We start from the raw sequence: 26,107 nt of genomic DNA, 5'->3' as shown, positions 1-26,107 counted from the left end.
CTACGTTAAACCCATGTAACAAATTCATATATACTACCCTATTATTTCTAATATTGTTCTGTTCGTTTGGCTAATTTTTAGTCCTCTAAAATGATAATATTTAAAATAATCTAGTCATAAGAAACAAAATTTCATTTTTGAGTGGTAAAAATCTGTAATATTATATACCTTTCGTACAAAGTAATGAAAAGAAAAAGGAAGAAGTATTTTTGTGAAAAGAACCGAATGTTAATCTTCTGTGACAAAGCATCAAACAAGCAAGGTGCATTTGATGACTTACGGATGTAACAAGAGACGTATACTTTGTCTTTAACATAAATAAATTTATCAAGAAGCATTTTGAAACCTGTTGCCAAATCAGCAACAGTGCATTCATAACCGTTGTTAACAACCGTTAACAACATATCAATAGACCTGTAAATACATTACCTTGTTAGCTATCGGCTGCTAAATTTCAAGGAGCTTGATACTAAATGAAGGTCGAAAAATTAAAGCTCAGTAGGATCAGCTTCGTTTCGAGTAGCGGCCGCTGGAGGCTCACTAGGAGGGGCGTAAGATTCCCCAGGCTGTGTATTACCGGATTGTTGAGGGATACCGGATTGTTGAGTGCCATAACCACCCTTCTCCAAGTCACCGGAATTGCTTGGATAACGTTCATGATAAATGGCTGGGAGTATATCCAAACACAACAGAGCAATGTACAGAGACCACAAAAATCCAACAACCCACTCGAATCTGGCTGATTTAGAACGATTTTCGTAGTGACGCAAACCAGCAAATGCAATGGCACAAACGATTGCCGTAACAATAATCGTGAATTTCGCCCAAAACGAGAAAGCAAGCAGTCTGCTAAAACGATAATGGCGATGAGCTGATAGCCACTCGAAAATATTACTGGCGGCAGCAACAAAAGCCAACACCACGAAAGCTGCGGTAAACTTCCAGTGGATATTATCGTGATGCACATCATCACGAATTGCCAAGGATATTAAACAAGCAGCACAACCGGCACTTGTCAGTACGGCAAACCAACCAAGGAAAGTTTCATACTTATTTGTAGTGGGATACAAGAATCTCCATTGTCTTAAGAGACGAATGGCGAGGAAACTTAGAATGTAAAAAACACCAGTGATAACGCACATGGGAACGAAGAACCCTTTGGTATATGCACCCATATCACTAATAAACACGGGATCGGGTTCACCAGGAGTATGCCATTTGTCTTGAGTACTCCAAAGACCCAAAAGAACAATCAAACCGATTGTCCACATTAAGAAGCAAACAAGGGGTAACAAAAACAAAAAGTAAGCCCAGTAGCGGGTACGAGTGAGCGTCGAAGGAACACGTTCAACCATTTTGTCACAAAGTTGAGGAATTAAAAGAGTATAAGAATGAGACTATTAAAGAAATCCAAGTATATCTTAGAGTATTAGAAATAGGAATCAAAAAACAATGTGGAGACTATTAATGCAACAGAGAAAAAAAAGAAATCGTTTCCACACTGCTTAATGTTTATTCACAGTAGTAACAAGAAAATAGAAGAATATGTCTGTTAATGAGTTTGTACAATAAATGTGGGTAAACAAGTCCAAGTATTAAGACGTGAAATTTTCAAATGATGATTTAAGTAAGTCTTACAGATCGAACGAAGGAGTATCTTTTTTTTAAAAGTGTACACGTAAATAACGAAAGAGATATCAAGCGACCAGCCTTGCTTTCAGAAGCACTTGTCTTTAATAACGTAAATTATCTGGGATGATTTATTTAATCACCAAAAAATATTACAGCAGTTATTAAAAAACAGGTTCTGGTCTTATATTTAACTAAAGTTTCCCTAAATGTAAGTTTTAGAGCGAGCTTACTCACTTAGTGCTCTCTGTTCACCCAAATGTTTGGTAAAAGAAACATTTATAAACATCTTTCGAAAATGCTTTACGTAGATGATATCATAATTTGTCAGGCTTCCTCCGGGGAGGTCAACCTTGCGAACGTTGCTAAAACAGTCTTGTAATATTGTCCTCATCGTTGTTACTTTCTGTGTTACCTAGTAATGCTTTTTCTAAATACAAAGTAAATTTTTTCCCATGGCTGGCTGGTATTCAAGAAAAATTCATTGCTTGCGATCCCTTAGTGGATAAAAATAGAAAGTCATGATTTGTTTGCTCTAATTTTCTGAAAAGAAACAGTCTACTATGCATGCCAAACGTATAGATCAAAGATGGTTTAGATCTATCCCAAAAATAAACAAAACAAAATTATATAAATATCAGATGAAATAGATAGAAGAGAAAACAGAAGTTTGACCCAAACAAACAACTTTATTTGAGCCTTTTTCTCTCGGTACTGAAGTACTGAAGCCATAATCGTATGGCAAAACTCTTTATCATGTGAACATCTGTTTAACGTTCCTTATGGTTAGTCTATCCATGGTTTGCATTCATCAAGAGTGTCTCGTATGATCAGTTCAAAATGCTAATATGATTTCATCGTGAAAACACACTCTCGTCAGTTTTGTACAATATATCGACGACACTCTCGTCTACTTCGGATTTTCTACTTCACAAGTCATAGCATACATAACACAGCAATATCTAATACAAATCCATATTTTAACATTAATAATAAGCAGAATATAAATACTAGCACCGATATACATGTGTTACGACACACATGCTTTTCCTATTAATATAACTAATTACTCTCGAACAATAAATAACACAGGAAAAGTTCGGTTCATTGACAGCTTTTCTCTTCAAAATACAGGTGCCGTCTCCTTTTCTCAAAATTTCGTACAGTATCAAATTACACTGCAGTCGTATTATACCGGATTATAATTCATTCTTCCACCAAAATATAAAGAATCCTAGGCGAGAGCTTTTGCTGAAGATTCATCTTTCAATAATAAACCAGAACATTAAGTCAAAATTTCAGAATAAGTAATACGTTCTTTTTGTTCATCAAAATCAATAGAATCGATTCTCCATAGCATGGGCAATTTTCAAAAAAATCCAATCAATCCCATTCCAAGCTAACAATTCCACCTTCGTAATTCGCTCTTCTTACAAATCTTCATGAAATGCGGCTCCAATAGGGTCTTTGCTTGGCTCAGGAAAATGATTTATAACTTGTCCACTTCCATTCACTGCCTTTTCATTCTTCGATTCGAAATCGCCGAGTCCACCTGGAACTGCATCAGTTTTCGAAACATAGCTTCCATCCAATAATTCTCCAAGATTACTGTTTGTTCGTGGAATCGAGGAGATCTTAGCATGAGGCTGTGCAGCCACAAGATCCGGCACTTCATCTCCAGTCTTTTCTGTAACCAAACCTGGCTCATAGTGAGTTTCAACTGCTTGTGGACGTTGTTCATGTTTGGTGAATCCATTAGTGGCAAGGGGCTTATTGTCTTGCAGACCATCCCCATGAACCTTTCCATCACTAGCTTGTTTCTTATAAGAGTCTTCCTCCAACATACGCTTCACAGCGGCTTTGTCTTTTTGGTTCTTAAATTTCTTTCTTAACCAAGCAACTGGAGACTTCGGTGAAGCTTTGTTGAATACTTTATCATTTTCGTCCAAATCATCTTCATTTTTTTGCAAACTGTCACTCTTATATTCTGAATCATTGTATCCATTCACTGCAGCTGATTCATCATCATTCGGAAATACAAATCCCCCTTGACCATCTGGCAAAATCGTCGTCTCTTGGACGACAGGGTAATGATTTAGGTCAGCGTATTGTTCAGGAGCAGATGCCCTCGGAACAGTATCAGTGGTCTCTTGTAAGCCATTTCCTTGGTCGGCATGGTCAGTAGGAGTAGGAAAGTGGGATCTCTCAGCATAATCTACTTGATTTCCTCCACCTTCGTTTAATGCTCCGCCGTATTCTTCATCATGAAGATAGTGGCTAGGAACACCTAAATTGTGGTCGACTACACCAGAATACCCAGTATCTCTAGGTTGATATACATCTTCCTCTGCTTCTCTACCACTTCCGGATAATTCCTGCTGCTTTGCAGCATTCTGTATGTCAGTTTGTTGAATCAGGTACTCTTGGGCAGCAGGGTCAAAAGACTGATCTCCTTGTTCTTGACCGTCATACGATTCTGCTGAAGAAGTACTGGTTTCTTGCTCATGATCGGTAATAGGGGCAGCGGCTACTTCGTCAGTTCTTCCAGCATCCTTAGACATTTGCTTAGCAAATTTGGCTCTTTCTTTAGCAAGTCGTTTTTCTTCCGCCTTTCGTGCCTTTTCATCCCTCTTTCTTTGTTTCTTTTCTTCTTTAGCTTGCTTTTTAGCAGCCTTTGAATCCGATGCTTGTTGCTTTCTCTGGTTCTCGGCTGCAGCACGTTCGGCTAGCTCAGAAACCATTGGATCCACATTACGTCTCGCAATGGCCTCCAATTCTTCTGGAGATATGAGACGACCAGCACCAAGATCTATAGCATATGTTTCTTCACGTTCATGATCAATATAAGCTCTGGAAAGTCTCTTCTGTAAAGCCTCGACATCTGCATCATTCGAAGAAACACCTCCTCGTCCAGGGACGGAACCAACAACAGTTGAAGGCCTGCTGAAGCCTTGGTGAGCAGCTCCCCTCACTTCTACAGGACTAGCACCATATGAGTCTTCATCGTTCCAAGAGGATCTTCCATCAATATAAGACACTGGATTGGCTTGGGAGTATCTTCCCTGGTTTTGAGGAACGTATGCATTATCTGCATCTCTAGAGTATTGGTCGGTTCCAGCATAGGAATAGGCAGGATGATGAGAAGACCTAGGACGATAAGCTCGAATTTGAGAGTCTGTCCTGTTCTGAATTTTCGAAAGATCCAAGTTCATATCACGAACACGTTTAATTGCTTCATCTTGTATTTGATCGCGATCAACGTTGTTTGAATAACTCGGCTCCTGTCTATAATCATTTGTTGCAATTGTGCTTCTGGTTGGAAGCCGCATTTGTCGAATCCAATCACGAGTCCTCGCATCCTCTTGACTTTCGAAATTATCATTACGAGATGTATTTGCATTCATACTACGATGACGACGAAGAGCTGCAGATGCAGCACTAAAATCATATGTTGGTCCTTCTTTTGGCTTCTGCTGATGTTGGTTACTGATTGTAGTAGAGCCAGGAGCATAGTAAATCGGTTTCACTGGACGTTCACTGCCTGCATTTTTAGTGTTTCCATAGGTTGAAGCTCGTGAACCTTGGTAACCAGGTGCATTATTCAAAAGATCGCTTCTTGAAAAGCCAGCAAAGGCATCACCATTGTCCTCTTGTCCAGTATGATCACGTAAAAAGTTGTCACCGGAAGGAGAAATCAAGTTCATATTGCGAACTCTCTGATATTCATCATCGCCTTTGGGCGATGTGCTCTGTTCCACGTTAGGTTGCGATTTATCGTATTTCGCATGGGAGGCAGCATAAGAGGCGGCAGCGAGAGAATTCGCATTTGCAGATGAAGGAGCTTCTCGAGAAGACTCTTGTGGTTCTAAAGAAGAGGAACCTTGCACTGAAAGATTATGGACTAATTGGGAGGCAGCCATTCGATGAGGAAGAGCAGGATCAGATGCTGACTCGGGCTCAGGGGCTTGATGGGCGTAGGTGGCAGAATGTTTAGCTAGCTGAGAGGCAAGACGAACTTTGCGAGAAGAGTCTTCATCAAATTCATTGGAAGAGTGTGGGTCAGTACCGATAGGCTGTTGAGCAGAACCCGCAAACACAGGGTTAGTGGGAAATTGCAATGGCTTGCGTTGTTCGTCATGACCATAACCATTTTCATTGGGTCTTCCTTCGGACATATCAGTGTGTTTAATGACATGCGCAGATTGCGCGGCCTTACCAGCATGAGGATGAGGGTGATAGCCGTAAGAACCCGAAGTGTGTATTGAATTTGAATCAGCGGAAGGATTTTCAAACCCACCGGAGCGATGTCCAGCAGCCCGGTTTGCACCGGCTGCAACATATTGAAATCTTGACTGATTGGGTCTGTTAGAGACTGTAGAAAGATCATTTCCATTCTGAGAAACTTGATTAGATTGATCATAACGTAAATCAGCTGGTACAGTTCGAGAAGTAAATCCTGTCTTGGCTGCCACATAGGCAGAAGGATGATCCTGATGAGGATGGGAGCCGTAATGACCTTTGAGCGATTTATTACTAATAGTGGTTGCGGTCTGTTGACTGTCTGAATGGAGACCAGTCAATTCAGCACCGTCAGGTGATGGTAAAGAAGTGTTATTTACAGAAGTCATGATAGAATAATTTCGATCATTAAGTTGGAAAGGTGGATTTACCAAAGTAGAACAATGGAATTTCTTCCAACTTTACGCACACACACGGCTAAGACAAACGACAATACTAGAAAATGAATGTAAAAGACTTAGACACTAAAGAACAAGTCACGGACACTGCTTTCCAAGATATTTCACTATTGAGAAGGAAAGGATGGATTTATACGGTTTTACCTTTGGCTTAAAGTCGTTATTAGTACTTTCAGATATAGGTTAAAAGAGAATTCAGGTAGACATCAATGAAGGGAAGAAAAACATTCTACATCATGTTGACACATTTAAATGACATCAAAGTTTCGTACGATCAGCAAATCATGGATAATCGGCTGCGTTGCGCTTAATTCAAAGGTGCCTCAGTGAAAGCAATATTACAGTGCTCATTCCTGAGTCACATACATTATAATGATATCGCTGATTCAGACAATAAGGACATAAAGAAAACAAATAAACAAATACAGCAAAGATGAATAGCAATAGTATATATTTATACAAAATAATAAATAAATAATTATTTAAAATATCATTAATATGAATCGTAAAAAAAAAGAGACAAGTGAAAGAACCTGAAGATGTAAGGTCAAGGTGCGACAAAAAGATACGAGCAGGAAAGAAATCAGATGCAAAAATGGAATCGAAAACCACTAAGGTGATTTATTAGAAAAATTTTTTGAAGTATTTAGAATTTGAAAGAGTAATTTGCTTAGAATACGAGCTTTCTCAGTAGCTGGAAGATCCATGAAAACACTATAGGCACTTTTGCCATGCTTGTCTCGGATTCTGCCCAAATTAGCACCGGAAAAGGATCCCAAAAGGGCTCCTGGAGTATCGAAAGCAATGAAACCAAGCGCAGCTCCTGCGAGACCGCCGATGGCGGTCCAGATATGGTGAAGTAGGCCCTCGCTAGAAGATTCACTCATCATTTCATTAAAAATATTACCGAATTGGGAGTTTGCAAAAGATTCTTGGAATCCATATGAATACTTTTCCCCTTGACTCGAAGAAGCATCCTCATCTTTGCTCCGGCCACCAAAGAAAGAAGAAGATGGTTTCGCTTTTGACCATGATGAGGACGAAGAAGAATAAGAATTTTCACGATCATATTGAGAACGACGTGTAGGATCTCCTAATACGTAGAAGGCCTCATTCACCAACTGAAATCGCTGCGTTGCTTCTGTTCGTTCATTGGGAGACACGCGGTCAGGGTGTGTTTCAAGAGCAGCTCTTTTATATGCAAACCGTATCTCTTCCTGAGTTGCTTTTTTTGAAACGTTTAGTATAGAGTAGTAATCCTTTTGCATTTCCAAAGATTGATGAATTCGAAAAAGACGGACTTTGCTCTTTTCGTGCTTACGTAGGCTGGTTTTGCCTTTGGAGTGCATCTGCGAATGAACACTGGTGTGCGGTATATCACATAACACTTTACAACGCGATAATCTTTTCGAAAAAGGACATCGTATTAGGAAAGAATAATATGATTTACAGAGTAATCCACCAGCCTTGCTCTTTTTTGTTTTTATTTTTTTCTTTTTTAGAATATATTTTTAAGAATTTTAAAAAACCAACATCCATTGATGTACGTTTGATGACTGTTCATTGTTCTGTGCTCGTTGGATTGTATTCCAAGAAATGGGCGATCTTGTAAAACAAGCTGTATGATATCGCGAAACACTAAAAGTGTGTGGAATCCAAGTCATTAAAGTAGAAAAACTTTTAATCTTGCTATAAATTAAAATTTCGGTAGTTTCTCTTTTTCCAATGTCGATTCGATAGCTATGGTTCCCTTCAATTTGTCCCTCGTAAGGTCCTGCCCATAGAAGAAATACCGCTAGGAAACCTCAGTTACACACACAGAAAAAAAAACAAAGATGAATTGGTTGTCTAATATAAAATAAGAAAAAGTCATCTTACAGATCTATTTGAGAATGACCATCGACTATTCTTCCCTTTTGCTGCTTAGAAGCCTGCCCTGGAGGAATCATTAGAACGATAAAATCGTATTATTAGAAAGCAAAATACCAAACTCCAAAGAACCCCATTAAAATACTTTTCGTAGTGATAATTCTATTGAAATCTCTTATAAAGGGTATACGTTGGAGTACGGTATTTCATGTACATTCAACCTATTTGCTTTCTTTGAGAGGTATGCATCCTTCATCTCTTCACGAAACATTGCCAAAATGAGTATTATGGAATATAATGGTGGATCCTGCGTAGCCATGACAGGAAAGAACTGCGTGGCTATTGCATCTGACTTACGATTGGGAGTACAATCTATATCCTTGGCAAATAACTTTCCAAAGGTATTCCCCATGACCGACAAGACATATTTGGGTCTCACAGGCTTTGCTAGTGATGTCCAAACACTCTATGAATTATTCCGTTATAAAGTAAACATGTATAAATTCCGTGAAGAGCGCCAAATTGAACCAAAGACCTTCGCCAACTTGGTGTCCACTTCCCTTTACGAAAAAAGGTACGGCATTCACTTTTTTAGTAGAAATCATTACTTTGTTCTCTATTTAATTGCTTTTCCAATGATTCATTGAGTCTTTTACTAACACTTCTCTTTAGATTCGGACCTTACTTTTCTTTCCCAGTAGTTGCTGGTTTAGCTAAAGATGACAACCCTTTTATTTGTGGATTCGATTCCATTGGTTGTATTGACTTTGCTGATGACTTTATCGTGAGCGGCACTGCTGCTGAACAACTTTACGGTATGTGCGAGTCCGTATACGAGCCCAACCTCGAGCCTGAAGATTTGTTTGAAACCATTTCACAAGCTCTCTTAAACGCTCAGGACCGCGATGCAATTAGTGGTTGGGGTTGTATTGTCTACATCATTACACCTGACAAATGTGTGAAACGACTTGTAAAGGGTCGTCAAGATTAAATTTCGTTTATGAATGTTTACCTTTGTTTACTTGGCTCGTTTGTCTTGTTTTATCGTAATGTACAACCACGTACTTTGACATGTTCCCGGAAAAAGATTGATACCTTTTTATATGTGCTGTTTTCCTTCTTCTCTTACCGTCCTTTCTCGCCCACATTCCATAGAGTTCTTCATCATCTACTTACTTTACTTTATTTACGCTTGACGCTTTTGTCTTTCTTTTTTTTTTTTTTTTATGTAGTCGTATACAGTCATTCGTAACATTTCTTGGTGGGCTTGCATAAAAGCCTTGCTTCTTTGACTTTTAAAGTTTGTATTCTTTGTTTATTTTGTAATTTTTCATTTTCACTATAAAGATTTATTTTTGTTGAATCACTTGTTATGAGGATTAGTAGTTCTTTCGCTTATAAACAGGATTCTCAGCTCACCGACCTTTTCAATTCTACACTACACAAAAAAGACTCCTCGCAATTGATGAGTGTCTAGAATGCTATAGTACATTCTAAAAGATATTCCTTTTATTCTTCCTTGCCGAATAACTTTTAGCGCCATTTTGCCAAAATTTCAGGTCGTTTAAGCACGCTGGTCGATCTAGCTTACCTGAATGATTACACACCCAAAAAAAAAAAAGGAAAACTAAAAAAGACAATTAAATTCTAAACTACATAAAAGAAAGGAAAATAGCTTTTTGTTGTCGGTTGATTCTATCTAGAATTTGCTTAAAGCATCCTTACTAATGAACCTTCCTTCTTTTGAAATTGAGATTGTTTTGGAAATATTTTCTATCCTATTCCTTCCCTTCCTATCTGATTCTTTCGTCCCACATCCTAGCTTTTCTAATATTACCTTCTTTCTGCCCGCTTTTATATATTTCCTTGCAAATCCCAAAGAAAAATGCTTTTACGAGTAAGTAACTAACATTCGTTCCAAGTTCAAAGCTAATAGATGCTATTAGACCTCTATTGTGGCTTTCCTCCTTTCCTTTTGCCATCCTATGTATTGGTTTTGGAAGGGACTCTTTACTTTTTCATGAAATGTACATGGTCTGTTTTTATAATGCGGCAATCTCTTTTAACCTGAGGTTTCCGCTCTTCTCATATTTATTGAAGGGATTGCAAACCTGGTTCGTTCCTTTGCAACTTCATGCGACCATTGTGGAAGCCTTTATAGAAATCACGAAAAACAGCTTCACATTTATCGAAGCCGTTCTAATTTCCACCGGACTTAGCAGTGTAGCATATGCTACGTTTCTCAACGAGGCTGGCCCTCTAGTATCTGTCTTAGCCGGTGTTTTATTAATATCTGTTCCCTCACTAGTTCTACTAATTTCTTTCCTGCTCCATGTATGTTCAAGATGCAAACTTACAAAGGAAAAGTCTTCTCTATTAGTTTATGCAGCTAGTGTTTTCGTTGTTATTTTCGTTTCTCGATTGTGGGTTTCAAAGCGTATACAACAAAAGCCTGAATACTGGGTATTTGCTCAAGTATTTTTGAGTCCATACTCAAAAAAAAGAATAACAATTTTGGTTTGGTGGATTATGTGTCTATCAAGTTATATAGGTTTTGTCATTTGCTCTCATAACGGCAGTTTCTTCCGTGATTATTTTGGATCAAAGGGAGAGTTATTAAACTTCAGAAGAAAAACATATCATGCTCTCATTGTTTTTATGTTTCTTCCCACTTATTGTACAGATCCCTATTTTGTACACCTTGCGTTTTCGGGCGTACTCTTTTCTTTTTTGTTTATAGAGGGCATTCGTGTGCTCCGTTTGGAACCATTTGGGGAAATTATACATACATTTTTATGGCAATATACAGATAATAGAGATCATCGTGGGCCATTGATTATTTCGCATATTTACCTTTTGATTGGATGTGCAATCCCTGTCTGGTTCTCCCATGCATTACGGGGACCAGTCGCTTCCGCCGAACTTTTGGTTGGTGTTCTCTGTCTTGGATGTGGTGATTCTATGGCAAGTATCATTGGAAAAAAATACGGAAAGATTAGAATTCGTAGAACGGAAAAAACATTAGAGGGCACCGTTGCTTTTTCAGTATCTGTTTTCATTGTTCTTCAGCTCGCACATCGATTACGCATTTGCCCTCACGTTAGCTTAATGAATACGTTGGCTATGTCTGTTTTCACAGCTATGCTTGAGGCCGTTTCATTGGAAAACGATAATCTCATTTTGCCCATGTATATGTGGGTCCTGTATCGAGTATTGGAAAATACCTAAACTAGGAAGTTTCATGAGTCTTAAAGTTGTGGATCTTGTATACTATGTAAATTCATTTATACGCTACAGGAGAATGTGCTAAAGAGGTGTTGAAAGAAATTTAAGATTATCTGGTTCGGTTTGCAGTAAGACAGAAACATACTGCACAACCTGATAATCGACATCTTTGAAGTATTCTAATTGACAACTTGTATATACTGTTCAGTGTATTATTGCTTTTGTCACATTTTTTTGATTACTATGATTCTGTTACGAAATTATGCGATAGGTTTATATATTTGAGAAGAAGATCGGTTGATATAAACTTAAAGTGCCTTTGTGTTATATTGAGTAAACAAACAATGGAAATAAGAATTCAAGCATTGTAAGTGTTTGTGAGATATCTTCAACTTTCATCGCCCAAGTCTCTTGCAATTCAATACATTCTATCACACGGAAGTTCCTGCCCTATATTTACAAGTATGTTTGAAATTCAACCTTTGGGATGACGTTCACATACGCTAAAGAATCTAACAATATTATAAGACAGTAGCATTCGGCAGTTGTCCGTTTAATTAGTAGAGTAGTAGAAGGGTAGGCTTTAGTATGGTAAGTACCACGGCAGGAACAGTTGGCAAATTGATGCTAATTTCATTAAAACTTTCATCAACCAGCAGTAATTTCGTTTATCTAGTACATACGCATACTACAGCATAGATCAACATTAAAATCGTGGTGTTAGTAATTAGGGAGCTCGAGTGAGCTCTCTATATATGTTGATGATAAAGGCAATTGATAATCTCAAATGATGTCTTTACCAACTCCCATGTTAACAATAGAATTATTGGGAATTGAGTTTTTTTCATTCATATATTGTGGAATTCTTTTTGTATGAACGCACATAGTAACAACAATCAAAGTATCGGTCCCTATGTTATTCGATCAGAAATTGGACGCGGCTCTTTCGCCATTGTTTACAAGGGGAAGCATTCGGTAAGTCAAAAGTGAATTGCTTGCTAAAAATGGGTAGAGAACTAACTTACCATTTAGGAAACAAAGCGTGTGGTCTCAATTAAGAGTGTGCTGACGAAAAAATTAACCAAGAAGCTGCTGGAGAACTTAGAAAGCGAAATATCAATACTAAAGGAAATTCGACATGTGCACGTTGTAGAATTAATAGACTGCATTAAACTCGGCAGATTCATTCATCTTATTATGGAGTACTGTTCATTGGGAGATCTCAGCTACTTCATTCGGAAACGAGAGAAATTTAGCAGTATACCTTCTTTGGCCTGGATTAACGTAGACCATCCACCTGTTTATAAAGCCGGATTAAATGAAACCTTAGTTCGTCATTTTATGAAGCAATTGGCTTCTGCACTCCAGTTCTTGCGCTCCCGATCTCTGATACATCGTGATGTGAAGCCTCAGAATTTGCTTCTACAACCTCCACCAACTGAAGCTTTTTTGGAGGAGCATCCCCAATTCATAGGTAGCCCCAAATTACCCATGCTAAAACTGGCTGACTTTGGTTTTGCTCGCTACCTTCAAACGTCGAGCATGGCCGAAACTCTTTGCGGATCCCCTCTATACATGGCTCCTGAGATTTTGAGATATGAAAAATACGATGCGAAAGCAGATTTGTGGTCCGTTGGTGCTGTTCTGTATGAGATGGCTGTAGGAAAACCTCCATTTAAAGCTCCCAACCATGTAGAACTTCTACGCCGTATCCAGCGTGCAAAAGATGTGATAAGATTTCCAGAAGAAGCGTTCATTCATTCGGATATAAAGGCACTAATATGTTCTCTGTTAAAGCAAAACCCCGCAGACCGTATCGATTACGACCAATTTTTTGCCAGTATGGTAATTACAGCTCCAGTGATAGATGAATCTTCACTGACTGGTAGTGATATTCAGGACGCAGTTAAAGGTATTAATATCCCTTCTTCTAGTCCTGCATATATTACCGATTTTTTCCCGAAAAGCAACCCGAACAACCCTCCTGGTGGCTTATTGCGACAGGCCTTTCAGGCCCAAGGCTCTGTGCAACAACCTACAAATATATCCCAGCGACGACATTCTACCCGTTATGTACAAGACGGTACGGCATTGCCACATGCCCCTGCTGTTTTTCCACCTGAAAGTGCACCTCCTGCAAGCAATTTTCCTTCACATTTTAATTCTAAAACGAATTTAGCCATCTCCGAGCATAAATACCATAATAACCATGTATCCGACAAAAGTAGTACTTTTGTTGTTGTTGATCGAAATAATGTAAATTCCTTTGAGCATCATTCCGATGATGAAATAGACCATGTTCAAAACCGGGACCGCTCTGTGAATGGAAATTCTGCTTCTCCTAACGAAGACGTTTTTCACGGAAGTTTTTCACCGGAAAGTTTACCGTCTAACACCCAAACATATATTCATCCCCGTCGCATTCCTATACCTTACATGAAAGCTAATGCCTACCCGCCTCATAATCCTTATATGTCACATACGCCGGTTACGCAGTTACGAAGGGCTTTTGAACAAACACCTATATCGTTACCAAATGCGCCCAGTGGTGACAGTCATGAAAGTGCGTTGGAAAGAGCTCTTAATGTTGCCAATGCCAAACTAAATCATGGGATTGATGGTGTTGCAAGTAAAAGTCCTATTCAATCATTACCTAAGCAAACTGGCTTGCCGAGCCGTACAAACGCACCTGTTAACCAAACTATCCATAAAACATTGATGGAAGTATTAGAAGACCTTGCTGCTAAAGCAAATGCTGTTTTTCATATGGCCGAGGTGAAGTTGGTACAAGTACTTCCGTCATTAGAAATTGACGATGCACAGTATGATACATTAAAAGATGCTCGGCTCACTTCAGCATCATTGGTTTCTTTAGTAAAAGAGTCGTTGACTTTATACCAAAGAGATATTGAGCTCCTTCAAATTGCATTTAATTTTGTTTCAACCGGTTTGTCTAACAAGGATGAGAAGAATACGTCTGAATGTCGAGAAGCATTGGAATGGTATCAAAAAAGATACATGGAGAGCCTTGAAAAATCTGAATTTTTGAAGGCTGTTGTGAATTCATATTCCTTTGCTAATACTTTACGTATCACCAAACCCGCATTTGCATCGCAACTCATCTACCAAAGGGCTTTAGATATAGTAAGTTACTAAGGTAAATTTTGATACTATCTACTAACTTTACAGTCTCGGAACGCAGCTACCTCGGAACTTTCTGGAAATGATGTGTTCAGTTCATTTAAAAGCTACAAAGTCGCCAATAACTTATTGGAGTCACTACTTGAAGGTGAATTTTCGACTCCTAGCGGCACTGAGGACTTTAACAATACCTTTACTATCCAGAAATGTAAGTGTCTTTGCATATTTTAAGATGATCTATAAGTCTAACAATTTTAGTAATCACACTAATTTCAAAACGTTTGGACTTGTTACAAGGAAAACTTCAAGGAAGTCTTCCAAACGTGGCAGATAAGGTTTCTGAAGGATTAGCTAACGTGACCTTTGCTACGAATTATGCATGAATAATCACCTGTTTCTATTTACGCTGTTGGAGGTAATTCTTTTCCAGTCTATTTCACACTTATGATTTTCGACTAATTTTGTTATGACCCGTATTGTACCGCTAATATCTTTTTACTTAATTATTTAATCTATATTTAACTGATAATAGAGAAGCTTCGCATGCAAATTTACGGCTTCAATAAATTATTTTTTGCACAACTAAAGTAGTAGTAAAACTGTTTGCTGTTGCTATCCCAGCTTAGCATTGACTTCATGCTTTTACAAACGGATTTAATTAAGCAAGATGTTAAGATAAGGCCGAGAATCCCAAAACTGATTATCAATAATGCTAACATGAAGTAATCGTAGACCCATTTTTCGTTTCTGTTTCGTAGAGTACTTTTCGTGTTTAGAAGGAGCTGATTCATTTTCTTCAGGCTGAACTAGGTAAGCAACAGAACGATGTTATTTAAGATAGACTTACCTCCCGTACCCAAATGGAACCTTTCTTATAAATTTCAAGTTCGTTATTATAATTTATATGAAATTGAGAGAAGAGAATTTCATGTTTTTGAGAACTAACCGTACCCTACACGATCCCAAAAGACCGACAAGTTAACGATACAATCCGACGGCAATCAATACCATTACTTACCTTTAAGTACTCTTCCGCTTTGGTATTTGTGAGTCCACCTTTTTGTATTAAAGCCCAAAACGTAGTGTTGTACAAATTATTTATATGACAGTCAACCTGTCTCCAATTCAAATAATCCCGTAGAACGCTAATATTTGGGTACAAAACGGCACGACCGTCAAATGAAGGGAGAGATAACAGTGGCATATCAAAATATCGAGGCCAATTGAACACAAATGCAGATGTAAATAAGGAGCATACATGGGATACCAATTTGTTTTCTCTTCGTTCATATAACTCAGTACTTTTTGACCATATAAAACTATTCCGTTAGATACTATAGATTTAGGTATTATTTACCTATACTCATCACTATCCCCGTATGCCAATACAATGTCTGTAAATTCAGACATTACCACTCTAGCAGCTGCGTTCATTAAACTCAAGCATCTAAGGTCGTTGGGTTTTTCGAATTCGTGCTTTTTAGTAAATTTGTGAAATCCTTTGCCATCAATTCGAATTACAATATATGTTTCCGGTAATAATCTATCTATTCGCTCATATTGCTTAACATACTCAAATCTAGAGTTAGCCATTACGAGAAATCCAAAGATCCAACCTAGAACAACCAAAATTCACTATGTACAGGAAATAAAGTGGATATTGTAAGTTTTGTTTACTTGTCTTAAGTGAACGACGTTCATAAAAATTAGATAATATGCTAAACCATGTATCTTATTACCAACATATGCTTACACAAATGATTAGTAATGTAGCTAAGGATATGATTGTATTAAACATTAATATTAAGATGTTCAATAACAATATCACTAAATACGAAAGATATATGCTTATATATATTACAATAAGAAGTATGACCATACATAGCATCTCAGATTAATATATGCTCTTAAAAATCCATTCAACATCTGAGGGAATGTTGCCTATAGAGTACAAGCAAAACGCTGGATGATTTTTAATATAAAACTACCAAAAAAAAGCTAATAAATAAGACACTCTAATTTTATATGTTCCTATTCTCCTTTTTAAATCATACAGTAAAACATTGTAGCATACCATCTTCACCGCCCATGTAATATGCATGATTTTTAGAGTCAAAGGTAATTGCTCGGCAAATTTCAGTACTCATTCGTTCAAATATGGTATCATTTTTGTGAATTGCACCGGTGTCTGCGTCCAAAGAAGCTATCTGAGTCTCATTACTTGAAAAAGAGCCAAAAGCGAGCATATAAGAGTGCTTATCATTACCAGGAAAAGCATCAATTACATAACTACATGGAAGCGATTGTCGTAAGTCTTGCTCTGAAGCAACCTCTTTACTCGTCCATGTTTTCTCGTCTGAATCACGTTTTAACTTATACAGAGCGTAAGATTCCATGTGAGACAATGCCAAGACTCTCCGTTTACCTAAAAAGCGAGCAACGTGAATAGAAGCGTCGTGGTTAATTACGTGCAACAATGGGTCTTCGTCGATATTCTCCGTATCTTCGTCTTTAGTAATGTCTACAAGATTAACAAGTCCATCCACGGACCCAGTAAGTAGTAAATTATTATCTTTTGGATGGAATTGTAAACTGGTTATATCATCGTTGTGAGCATCGTTCCATTGACGGATGATCTTTTGCTCATTTCTAGCATCTAGCAAGAAGATGGAAGCTAAAGAGCGTGTCAATTCAGAACCAGCTGCTATCTGCTCCGTCTGATTCGCTGCCAAACATGTTAAGGGGACTGATTGTGAAGTCCAAGTTCTAGCTGGCTTGGATGGTGAATTTCGTATATCCCACAAGTGTAATTTTCCGTCGGTACCACAAGTTAATACACCATTATGCTTCTCATAGTTAATAATACCTGTGATATTAGAGTGAGCATTTGGAACTTTGAATGATTCTCGTAAAGTTGTCTTGTCATAACAAGCCCAAGTACCGTTAGAGCAGCTAGCAGCTATCTGATCTTTCAGTTGAGCTATGTCAAACACATATGTTTCGGCGTCATTTCCGATCCTGACAGAAGATTTGGCAGCGACCATCGTTAATAGCGAGTACTTCTAGATGTTTTTGAAAAACTAAACAAACGACAGAGCAGATATTATGATAGAATAGCCTTTTTTTTTTCTTTTTTTTCGTCTAATTACCTGGCTATACCGAACAAAAAAGAAAATTAACTACGTCTCTACAGTGCAAATAATCACACTGTCTGGGAGTGGTTTAACTATTGTTAGCCGTAAGAGAGAATATGTAGAATTTACGGCACACGGCTGGTTGTTCGTTTAACAATCATAATCATATATTTCTACTATTTCAATAACTATATTCAGAAATCGAACAAATCACCATAGGTATTCGCTTGCGAATTGAAAAAAATAAAATAAATAAATAAAAACTGTGCTGAGTGATTAAAACAATAACATTCAATATTTTAAGATAGAACTAAAACCGCTTCATTATGTAGATTGCTCAGAATCAGTTGTTTGTGGCATATGACTGTACTAGTTAATCGCGTTAGCAGACTCAGTTCTTAAAAAGGAAGGAAGTTTTCTTGGGTATATGGACTATGAATTGTTCAATTCGTTCAAAATTTCCAGTCCTTTTAACCCCGATTAACCATTGTGTTTCCACTGCCTCGAGGATTGGCTTCCGTATATTCATCCCAGTATCGTGCTTTCATAGTTTTGGCATCAGCAATATCATTATCATCTTCATCTTCAGAGGATCCTTGCTGATTCTGATTATCCTTTTGACTTATAATATTTCCACGCTTAGCTTCTTCATCTAAATATTCATCCACACTCATTGTCGGTAAATTATAACCAGGTCCAAAAACGTTTTTCGACTTCGCATTTCTATCTGAAACAATCGTAAATGGCTGTATAGGTCTATTCTTTGGATCCAAAAGGCTTTCTTTGGTAAGTGAATCTAGTTTCCAAGTATTGCGATCCTGATTTCTTTGCTCTTCCTTCCTTAATGTTTCTTGGCTTTGACTTATGTCTTTTTCATGTGCTTGCTTCTCTAAACTTTTCAGAATCTGAATCTCCATTTCAATGTGTCTCATATCGTCAACTGTGTCTTCTATCGCCATTTGTATTTTGTTGATCCACACCTTTCGCTCTAATTCTTCATCCTGTATGTGTTCTTTGGTCATGGATCCAATTTCGTTTTCTATATCTTTTCGTAGTTTATACCGTGCAATTTTTGTACTTCTTGCATCTGTATCTTTTGTAAACGAAGAAATTGGTAACGGCTTCAGTCCGTAACCTTCGCAAATTCGAAGGAAATTTTCGTAGCAAGTTTTTGAGTATTCAATGACTTTTAGTCGGTCATTTTGCATCCATTGTTCCATACACTTCGCGACCTCAAAATCCAGTAGTAAATATCTCAATTCACTCGTTTTCACTTCATCAATGTCTTCATTCAAAGAGAATAGACGTGCTCTTCTGACCAAGCCAAGACAGGACTCGTATCCTTTTACCAATTGTGGAACTGTCTCTTGAGAGATCCCTTTAGTTTCTTTCAAATGATTTGTTTCGTTCCACAATTCTTTCAAAGATTTCGCATCCATGCTTGTGTAATTTCTTATTACCTTTCAGAACCCTTGAATTAAGGCCTTTTATGGATATGTTATAGAGACGTTCCAGTTTTAAGATAATTTTGGTGGACCACTTGACGTGTAAGAGAAAGTGATTGAAGTGTCAATTTTCCATTGGCTGTTTTATCAAAATAAACTCATATATGAAAACCACATCAGAATAAAGAGAAAGTTTCAAAAGTCAGGCTCTTTAAGGGAGATTATGCCAAATTTACAATAATGCTACTGAAATCTTTATAGGTCATTTCCTAATGTACAAAACTTATAAATATCATATTAAACTATTAAAAAAGACCATGAAAAAGTTAATCACTAAGGCCTGTTTATATTTTCTTTGTGGAAGCATTTTAGATAGACACCACATAAAATAACATTTACGCAAAGACATATCCAAAAAGCAGCATTAGCGATTGGTTTTACGCCATCAACTGTTGTATATGCAGTTATATCAGGGAATACATTACCAGGTCCAGTCTTGGTGGGTGATATCGCAGATGCCAAAAGTGTAACTGAAGCACCAATCACTTGCGCAATTAATAAAGTGTTTGTCACATGTCTTCGAGAAAGCGTTTGGAGAAGAATAAGACCACATCCAATTCCTTGGATAGAATCCAAAACTCCCAGCCAAAGCCATAGTGCACGTCCTAGATATGCTCCTGAAATTCCAGCCCAGGGCAAAAAGAATCCGATATTAGAGGTTCCCCAAAATACATGAAGCCATTTGATTCCTCCAAAGCCTAGACCCAACACAGGAATCAACCAAGTATGAGTATTTGATAGCTTCCCTAATAAAGCTAATAGTCCAACCCACAAAAATACAAGGAAACATATCATCATAACAATAACTTTCCATAGTACTGTGAGTTCAGAATTCCAAAAGAATCTCCATCCATGACTGATTAATGAAGACATCCAGAAGTTTTGATTAATTACCATTAGTAAGAAGCATATAACTACACGGCGATGGAATAAAGCCTTCGAAAATGCTGGTATGCTCCCGGGTGTTTGTCGATAAAAAGGAGGTAAACCTTTGTACAACATAATGGTAGTTAGCATAAGCACGAAAGCAATTGGAAAAACAGCGGCTGCAACAAGGATATTGTTCATGGGTTTAATTAAAATGGAATAGTTCCAATCTAAATGACTGGATAATGTTCCCCAAAGCCAAAGCAAAGCTGTCCACAACTGTTGAAGACCATGTAAAATACAAGCGCGAGTAACCCAAGAGCCTAAGCCTTTAGTATGTTCATCTTCAAAATTCAGAGTAAAATACAAAGGCCCACTAGATGCTGCAATAGCATAGATCCAGGTAGCACCATAACTCAGCCAACCTCTCGTTGTAAATGGAATAAAAGGCATAGATGAGATACCGGTCATACTGAATGCTAAGCCATATACGGTAAACGGAAGCGACAAACAATGAATGCTTGCAAAATTTCTGTAAAGACCCCACCAGAAAAAGGTAGATAATATAAATATTCCGTTTACTACATATAGAGAGGCAATATGATTTCTTTCAAATCCGGATAAAAGAGACAAATGAAACGAAGAGATTGACAAGATTTGGCCAAGAGCAAGAAAAATAGCATAGAGCGGCCAACCAACCACCTTCACGTACATTACTCGTTGACATGTAGACAACTGATGACCAGCGACACCTCTGACAGGCCCAAATCCTTCTCTAAATGACCTTTCGGAAAGCACACTAGAGCCATCATCAACTTCTCGAGGTTTCTTACCTTTTGTTTTTAAATATTTGTAAAAACGAGGACGAAAGCCCGTTCGATAGTAATGATGCTCTTCGTTGTACCATTTCTGTAAAACCTTCACCAAGAAGTTATCAATACATAGCTTCGTTTTCGAATTTTCCGCTGTCAAATCACTTAAGGCTGAAGAAAACTCTGAAATCGCAACTCCGTTTGCGTCGATAAATCTCACGTCGAGTTTAGATCCAAGGTTCATCGAACTTTGAGATATGTAAGTTAATTCCGATAAAGGCCGGCTGCCTACCGAGGACGCAACTGAATCATTATCAGTCTCCATAATCTCGTCAAGTTTCTCCGGACTAAGTTCCCCATGTACTACACGATTCCTCTCACCTGCTGAGTTAGTTGGTTCTGAAGCATCAGGGACTTCTTCAACTTCAGGGCTTTGTTTATTTGCAACCATAGTTCCGTTCGTATCATTGACTTCGATACTCGGTAGAGGAGTAGAATTGCTATTGGATTTTTCATTGACAGGGACTGATTTAACAGCCTTTTTATGGGTTTTGATGCATTTCTTTATTAGCTTGTCGTACAAGGCGACCCACTCAGTAACAGGAAAGCGTTGCTGAATAGCTGCCATGCGAAGATTATGACGTAGTGTAGTTGGAGAGTTCAAAGCTCTGCAGCAAGCCGTTTCGAACTGCTTTAAGAGATGAGGAGTAGTTGAAGATTCAACCGCATACCACCATCCAGGCATTTCTCCCAACCCACCTACACGAGCACCAATGCAGATAGCTCCCCTTCTACCAAATTCAACTGCTACCAATCCAAAGGGTTCATCACGAGAAGGTATTAGCGCGAAATCAGCACCATCAAATATGAATGAAGGTAGGTGAACAAATTCAGGACGAGAAAAAACGCGTCCGGGATACCGCTCCATAATGTATGCAAACTTTTCAGCAGCAAATTTTCCGTGTAAGTCAATTACAGGACCAACAACAATGATCTGGGTGTTAAATTTGTCTAACAATGTAGGAGCAAGGTCAGCGATGAGATCGATACCTTTCTGAACGGACCAACGTCCGACAAACACTAAAAGGTCAGCTGTATCATCAACAGTTAAACCAGCCCATTCTTGGGCCTTTCTTTTTTCAGCCTTTCTCTTCTCATTATACTCCGCAAAGCTAGGCAATTGTTTTGGTTCAGAACTTATAACAGGATCGACATCAGTTGGATCGGGATTAGGTAAATGTCCAACCTTCTTTAAACTCCAAAAAACAGGATAACGAACCCAGGATCGGTGACCATATTTATCGGAAACACCAACTACACCAAAGCCAGATTGATGCTTACGAACATACGAGGCTGCAGCGTGCATTAGATTGAAAGCGTTACCGAACTGAACGTAGCTCTTACAAACCGACTTAGGAATATTGAAAAGTCCACAGACATCTCTTAAATCGTTTTCCGATTGAAGAGGCCAAAGACCCTGGAATTCTGCATTATGTAACGAGACAGCACAGGGCACAATTTTGGGAAGGTTATATAAAGGAGCTAGAGCGCAGTGATAATCATTAATATGATAAATGTCAGGATTTTCACGCATCATCACAGCTGCAATAGATTGGTTCCATATACTATAGAAGATAGCAGATGAGAAATCGTCCATACGGAGTGGATATGGGTCGCGAGACGTTTGCTTCCTTAGGATAGGACAATCAAGGATGACATATTTTATATTTTCAAGGTAGTGATAGTAAACTTTTACCTCGTACTGTTGGTTGACAGTTTTAACAATGATAGAAGGTGCTGTCTCAGCAACCGGATAAACAATATCACCAACGCAAGGTACTACCCAAATTAAATCGTAGCGTTTTAGATTATTGCTCATAAGCTGAGCCATTACTCCCAAACCGCCGATTTTAATTTTGATGTTCCAGTCCGGGATGTTATATTCGAGGGTAGCAAATAAAATGCTTAAACGCTCATGGGGAGGATCCCTTACTACTAATGGTTCATCGTTGTCTGGTAAAGCAAGAGTTGCTGAAGATTTTGACGAATCATCGAAATCCACGACAGAATTTTCTTGAAGTTGTCTAATGGATTCTTTTGACCGACCCTTTTCATTAAAAGTTACGGCGTAATATCTTCTTTTAAAAATATAAACTGTCAGGGCCCCAGTAGCAATAGGTAGTAGGGCAAAGAGAATGAAGAAGGAGAAAGTAAGTTCACGAAGTCCTCTTAATTCCAATGTGAAGTATCGGCCAAGGTTGTCGAACATAATTGACCAACCGACATGATTAATTTCGGTGGCTTCTTCAATCCATTGTGATTGCCCAAAAAGCTCATAAGGGGTGAACCTCCGGACATGCGAAGAGCCGTATGAATGCTTTAGGGCGTTTAAAGCAGCCAGTGCCGCCTTTCCTTCAAAATTTAAAGAATTAAAATAATCAGCAAATCGTTCCCCCACTATTGAACTATTTAGGTTGGAATATTCAGTTAAAGGCGCTGAAAATTCAGAAGACCATAAATCGTCGGTGGTATAATTCGCTGAATAATCTAAAGAATTAATTTCAAAGATGGAATTATTAGATCCTATCAAAGAATGATGAAGTTCAGGAAGGGGCTCAACTGTTCCAGCGGATAAAGTGATTTCGTCAATGCCATACTGACTAGCCGTTCTTTGTTCTGCTAAGGATAGCCCTATAAAAAAGAAAAGTCTTTGCAGAACATAAGTACATTTAGAAATGAACATAACTTTTACAAGAATATCGTTTTTCTAAAGCACCGTAATTTACCAGGAAGCGGCAAGATACAGTCAGAAATTAACGAAAAACCCCCTACTCACTTAGTCTTCAAAAAGACTACAGTTTGTCCTACCTTCCAAGGGATTGTTCTGGTTGAAAAATGATGAGCGTTGATAGCACTTATATGTACCTGCTTCTATGTAAACAAACAAACCCTTTGGCGGGAACCCCATATAAACATAAACAAAGAAGTCACTTTAGTGCAATAGTTTGTGTTCTAAAATTTATTATTAGTATATTTGATTATTTTTATATGAACATACCTCGATTAGGTAAAAGAACCCCTTGTTTTTCACGTAACAAAACACGATGAGATTGCTGGTGAAATTTATAAACAATTAGCAATTCTTTATCATCGTCAGAGAATAGAGGATAAATTCCAACAATCGAAGACTGCTTTGTTAGATTGGATTTTTGTCTTTATTACTTACTTTGGAAACACTGGAAGGGATAACTAATCGGGAATCGTCAACCAGAGAAGCAATTGGAATAGTAACATCCTGTTTGATAGCGTGTTCTTTTTGCCTACGTAAGACTGAGTTCTTTGGAATAGTTCTGTATTCTGCATATTCAATAACGAGACCGCCTTTGTCAGCTTCCACTTTTTGCTTTTTTTGAACAAGTTCCTTCATTAATGCGACTATTTGCTCAGCCTCTTCTTTCTTAGTTTCATGTATCTTTTTATGCTGCTGCAGTCGAAGAGCTCTCCTACGCTTCGACTCAGATATACGTCTGGGGCGTAAAAAGAAATTATCAACGCCCAAAACTGTGCCTATAGGTAAAACCAATCCCCAAAAGATTGAAGATCTGTCAAATGCACCACTCCACATAATAGGGAAAGAAAACTTCTGACCTAATCTTGACCAACTAATGTTTTGTTAGCACGCTATTCAAATATAAAAGTAAAGATACATACCTGATGTTCAAAGTGATAGCACCAGATGGAACAGCAACAGCTATAGTCATACCCATGGCGCTGTGACGGAAAACTTTTCGATTTGCATCTGCGGTTACTTGCAAACCTCCTACAGTACTGAGGGATGTTCCACATTGCATTTGATATGGACCTAAGGTTGAAAGATTATAATTGCAAGCAATTCCACTATACATAAGACCGGCTGTCAGTTCGGCGTTCCATTTCAATAGTGGAAAAGGATCATCTGGTGAAGGTTTGAGTTGTTGCCAAATTAAGGAAAAAGATGATGCGTTATTTGGAGGATAAGCAGCTCCCCAATTACCTAGAGACCAACTACCTGTTTTCCATCGTATAGAAAGCGTGCCATATCGAGAAATTTGACGGCCAACTACGACTGTAGCCTGAGGTGGACGTTTGTAGGAAGCCATGCGCACCATAGGAATGACAAAAGTTTCGTTGTTTATAGCATATACGGCTTTGAGAGTAGCAACCCCTGGGCGTAAAAGTGACAAACCTGTTTCAGTGCTTAGGCGAGGAGACACTTGGTGTCGGAGAACGGCAGAAAGAGAAGGCTGGGCCCTAGCTCCTAGTTTTGCGGACGCTTCAGAAATGAAAATAAGACGCGTTGATCCATTCACAGTCTCACCATCATCGATATGGTCAGAAAATTCATCATCCTCAGAAGAACTTTGAAAAAATTTTGGTATAGGAAGTTTTGAGTTTTTGGAAGTAATTAATGGGATACTAAATGAAGTCTTTAAGTGATATGATATCCACTGAACCAAAGAGAAACGTTCAAGTAATGTTAATTCTCTGGTTGAAGCCATACCTAATGCCAATGGGTTACGGACACGCAAGTTTTTTGCAAATAGGGGAGTAGCGTTAATCATGACATTTGTTTCAGTTCTATTTTGAATCAACGAGTCCAGACTCTGAGACTCTTTAGCTTGAAGTTGTTCACGGATAGTTTGTTGCAATTCTTCGGCTGACTGCCCAGCCGGACCAATGTCCCAGTCAACCTTTAGTCCTTTCATGCCATACTTATCGTAGATTTGACGTTTTATGGGATCTGAAAGAACCTCATAAGCGGCTTGTACCCGCTGAAATTTTTGTTCCGCAACTACTTTCTGTTCAAGATTATGTCTATCCGGGTGAAAGAGCTTTGACAGTCTGTAATATGCATCTTTAATTTGTTCTGCAGTAGCCTGTCATTCATAAAGCAATTAGTAAAAGAAAATTACCCATCGCCATGAGGCATTTATTGTTTCTACATACATCAACAGGAAGTCCGAGGACTTCGTACAATTCTTTTGTTTCTTCCATTATATATTTCGTTAAAATTGCATGAAGTCAGGGCAATATTTGAATATATTTTCTAACAATAGTTAAAGTTGTCGACACTTTTATAGACCACCAAAAGAACGTGATTTCTTTTCGTTTTTTCTTTTTCTTTATCGTTTAGTAAAAAACAGGAAGAAAGAGATAACAGGGCTTAAGCGTCGAAAATACGTGCAGGT

General features: G+C 38.2%; 11 protein-coding genes across 11 annotated transcripts; 3 read left to right on the top strand and 8 right to left on the bottom strand.

Annotated features, from left to right (window-relative positions):
* Positions 1-9: 9 nt before the first annotated feature.
* On the bottom strand, positions 10-1,906 carry SOCG_03961 (plasma membrane protein). Its single transcript, XM_013163870.1, has one exon. It carries the CDS (start codon positions 1,353-1,355, stop codon positions 489-491), a length of 867 nt encoding a protein of 288 aa, XP_013019324.1. The 5' UTR covers positions 1,356-1,906; the 3' UTR covers positions 10-488.
* Positions 1,907-2,565: 659 nt separating this feature from the next.
* Positions 2,566-6,526, bottom strand: SOCG_03960 (uncharacterized protein). Its single transcript, XM_013163869.1, has one exon. It carries the CDS (start codon positions 6,255-6,257, stop codon positions 3,060-3,062), a length of 3,198 nt encoding a protein of 1,065 aa, XP_013019323.1. The 5' UTR covers positions 6,258-6,526; the 3' UTR covers positions 2,566-3,059.
* Positions 6,527-6,937: 411 nt separating this feature from the next.
* Positions 6,938-7,675, bottom strand: SOCG_03959 (DNAJ domain-containing protein; the record flags this gene model as incomplete). Its single annotated transcript, XM_013163868.1, has 1 exon — positions 6,938-7,675. One exon carries the CDS (start codon positions 7,673-7,675, stop codon positions 6,938-6,940), a length of 738 nt encoding a protein of 245 aa, XP_013019322.1.
* A 709-nt stretch (positions 7,676-8,384) lies between these two features.
* On the top strand, positions 8,385-9,436 carry SOCG_03958 (20S proteasome component beta 3). The gene is made up of 2 exons (XM_013163867.1): positions 8,385-8,769; positions 8,868-9,436. The coding sequence occupies exons 1-2, from the start codon at positions 8,474-8,476 to the stop codon at positions 9,184-9,186; spliced, it is 615 nt and encodes a 204-aa protein (XP_013019321.1). The 5' UTR covers positions 8,385-8,473; the 3' UTR covers positions 9,187-9,436.
* A 93-nt stretch (positions 9,437-9,529) lies between these two features.
* Positions 9,530-11,870, top strand: SOCG_03957 (dolichol kinase). Its single transcript, XM_013163866.1, has 2 exons — positions 9,530-10,092; positions 10,142-11,870. Exons 1-2 carry the CDS (start codon positions 9,923-9,925, stop codon positions 11,421-11,423), a joined length of 1,452 nt encoding a protein of 483 aa, XP_013019320.1. The 5' UTR covers positions 9,530-9,922; the 3' UTR covers positions 11,424-11,870.
* Positions 11,871-12,220: 350 nt separating this feature from the next.
* On the top strand, positions 12,221-15,137 carry SOCG_03956 (ULK/ULK protein kinase Atg1). The gene is made up of 4 exons (XM_013163865.1): positions 12,221-12,395; positions 12,453-14,564; positions 14,610-14,769; positions 14,820-15,137. The coding sequence occupies exons 1-4, from the start codon at positions 12,294-12,296 to the stop codon at positions 14,942-14,944; spliced, it is 2,499 nt and encodes an 832-aa protein (XP_013019319.1). The 5' UTR covers positions 12,221-12,293; the 3' UTR covers positions 14,945-15,137.
* Positions 14,977-16,254, bottom strand: SOCG_03955 (tRNA guanylyltransferase). The gene is made up of 4 exons (XM_013163864.1): positions 15,919-16,254; positions 15,580-15,880; positions 15,409-15,513; positions 14,977-15,362 (listed from the first exon to the last, which is right to left on the bottom strand). The coding sequence occupies exons 1-4, from the start codon at positions 16,152-16,154 to the stop codon at positions 15,216-15,218; spliced, it is 789 nt and encodes a 262-aa protein (XP_013019318.1). The 5' UTR covers positions 16,155-16,254; the 3' UTR covers positions 14,977-15,215.
* Positions 16,255-16,455: 201 nt separating this feature from the next.
* SOCG_03954 (WDR89 family WD repeat protein) lies at positions 16,456-17,793 on the bottom strand. Its single transcript, XM_013163863.1, has one exon. The coding sequence runs from the start codon at positions 17,603-17,605 to the stop codon at positions 16,610-16,612; it is 996 nt and encodes a 331-aa protein (XP_013019317.1). The 5' UTR covers positions 17,606-17,793; the 3' UTR covers positions 16,456-16,609.
* A 113-nt stretch (positions 17,794-17,906) lies between these two features.
* SOCG_03953 (TAP42 family protein) lies at positions 17,907-19,421 on the bottom strand. Its single transcript, XM_013163862.1, has one exon. The coding sequence runs from the start codon at positions 19,132-19,134 to the stop codon at positions 18,166-18,168; it is 969 nt and encodes a 322-aa protein (XP_013019316.1). The 5' UTR covers positions 19,135-19,421; the 3' UTR covers positions 17,907-18,165.
* A 52-nt stretch (positions 19,422-19,473) lies between these two features.
* SOCG_03952 (alpha-1,3-glucan synthase) lies at positions 19,474-23,622 on the bottom strand (the record flags this gene model as incomplete). The annotated part of the gene is made up of 1 exon (XM_013163861.1): positions 19,474-23,622. One exon carries the CDS (start codon positions 23,620-23,622, stop codon positions 19,474-19,476), a length of 4,149 nt encoding a protein of 1,382 aa, XP_013019315.1.
* Positions 23,623-23,923: 301 nt separating this feature from the next.
* On the bottom strand, positions 23,924-25,913 carry SOCG_03951 (DNAJC11 family DNAJ domain-containing protein; the record flags this gene model as incomplete). Its single annotated transcript, XM_013163860.1, has 4 exons — positions 23,924-24,067; positions 24,106-24,541; positions 24,591-25,795; positions 25,866-25,913. 4 exons carry the CDS (start codon positions 25,911-25,913, stop codon positions 23,924-23,926), a joined length of 1,833 nt encoding a protein of 610 aa, XP_013019314.1.
* Positions 25,914-26,107: the final 194 nt, after the last annotated feature.

This window comes from Schizosaccharomyces octosporus (genome assembly GCF_000150505.1).
Source record: "Schizosaccharomyces octosporus yFS286 unplaced genomic scaffold supercont6.2, whole genome shotgun sequence".
NCBI lineage: Eukaryota > Fungi > Ascomycota > Schizosaccharomycetes > Schizosaccharomycetales > Schizosaccharomycetaceae > Schizosaccharomyces > Schizosaccharomyces octosporus.
Note: the sequence above shows the minus strand (reverse complement) of the source record. Positions and strands in the feature narration are given on the sequence as shown.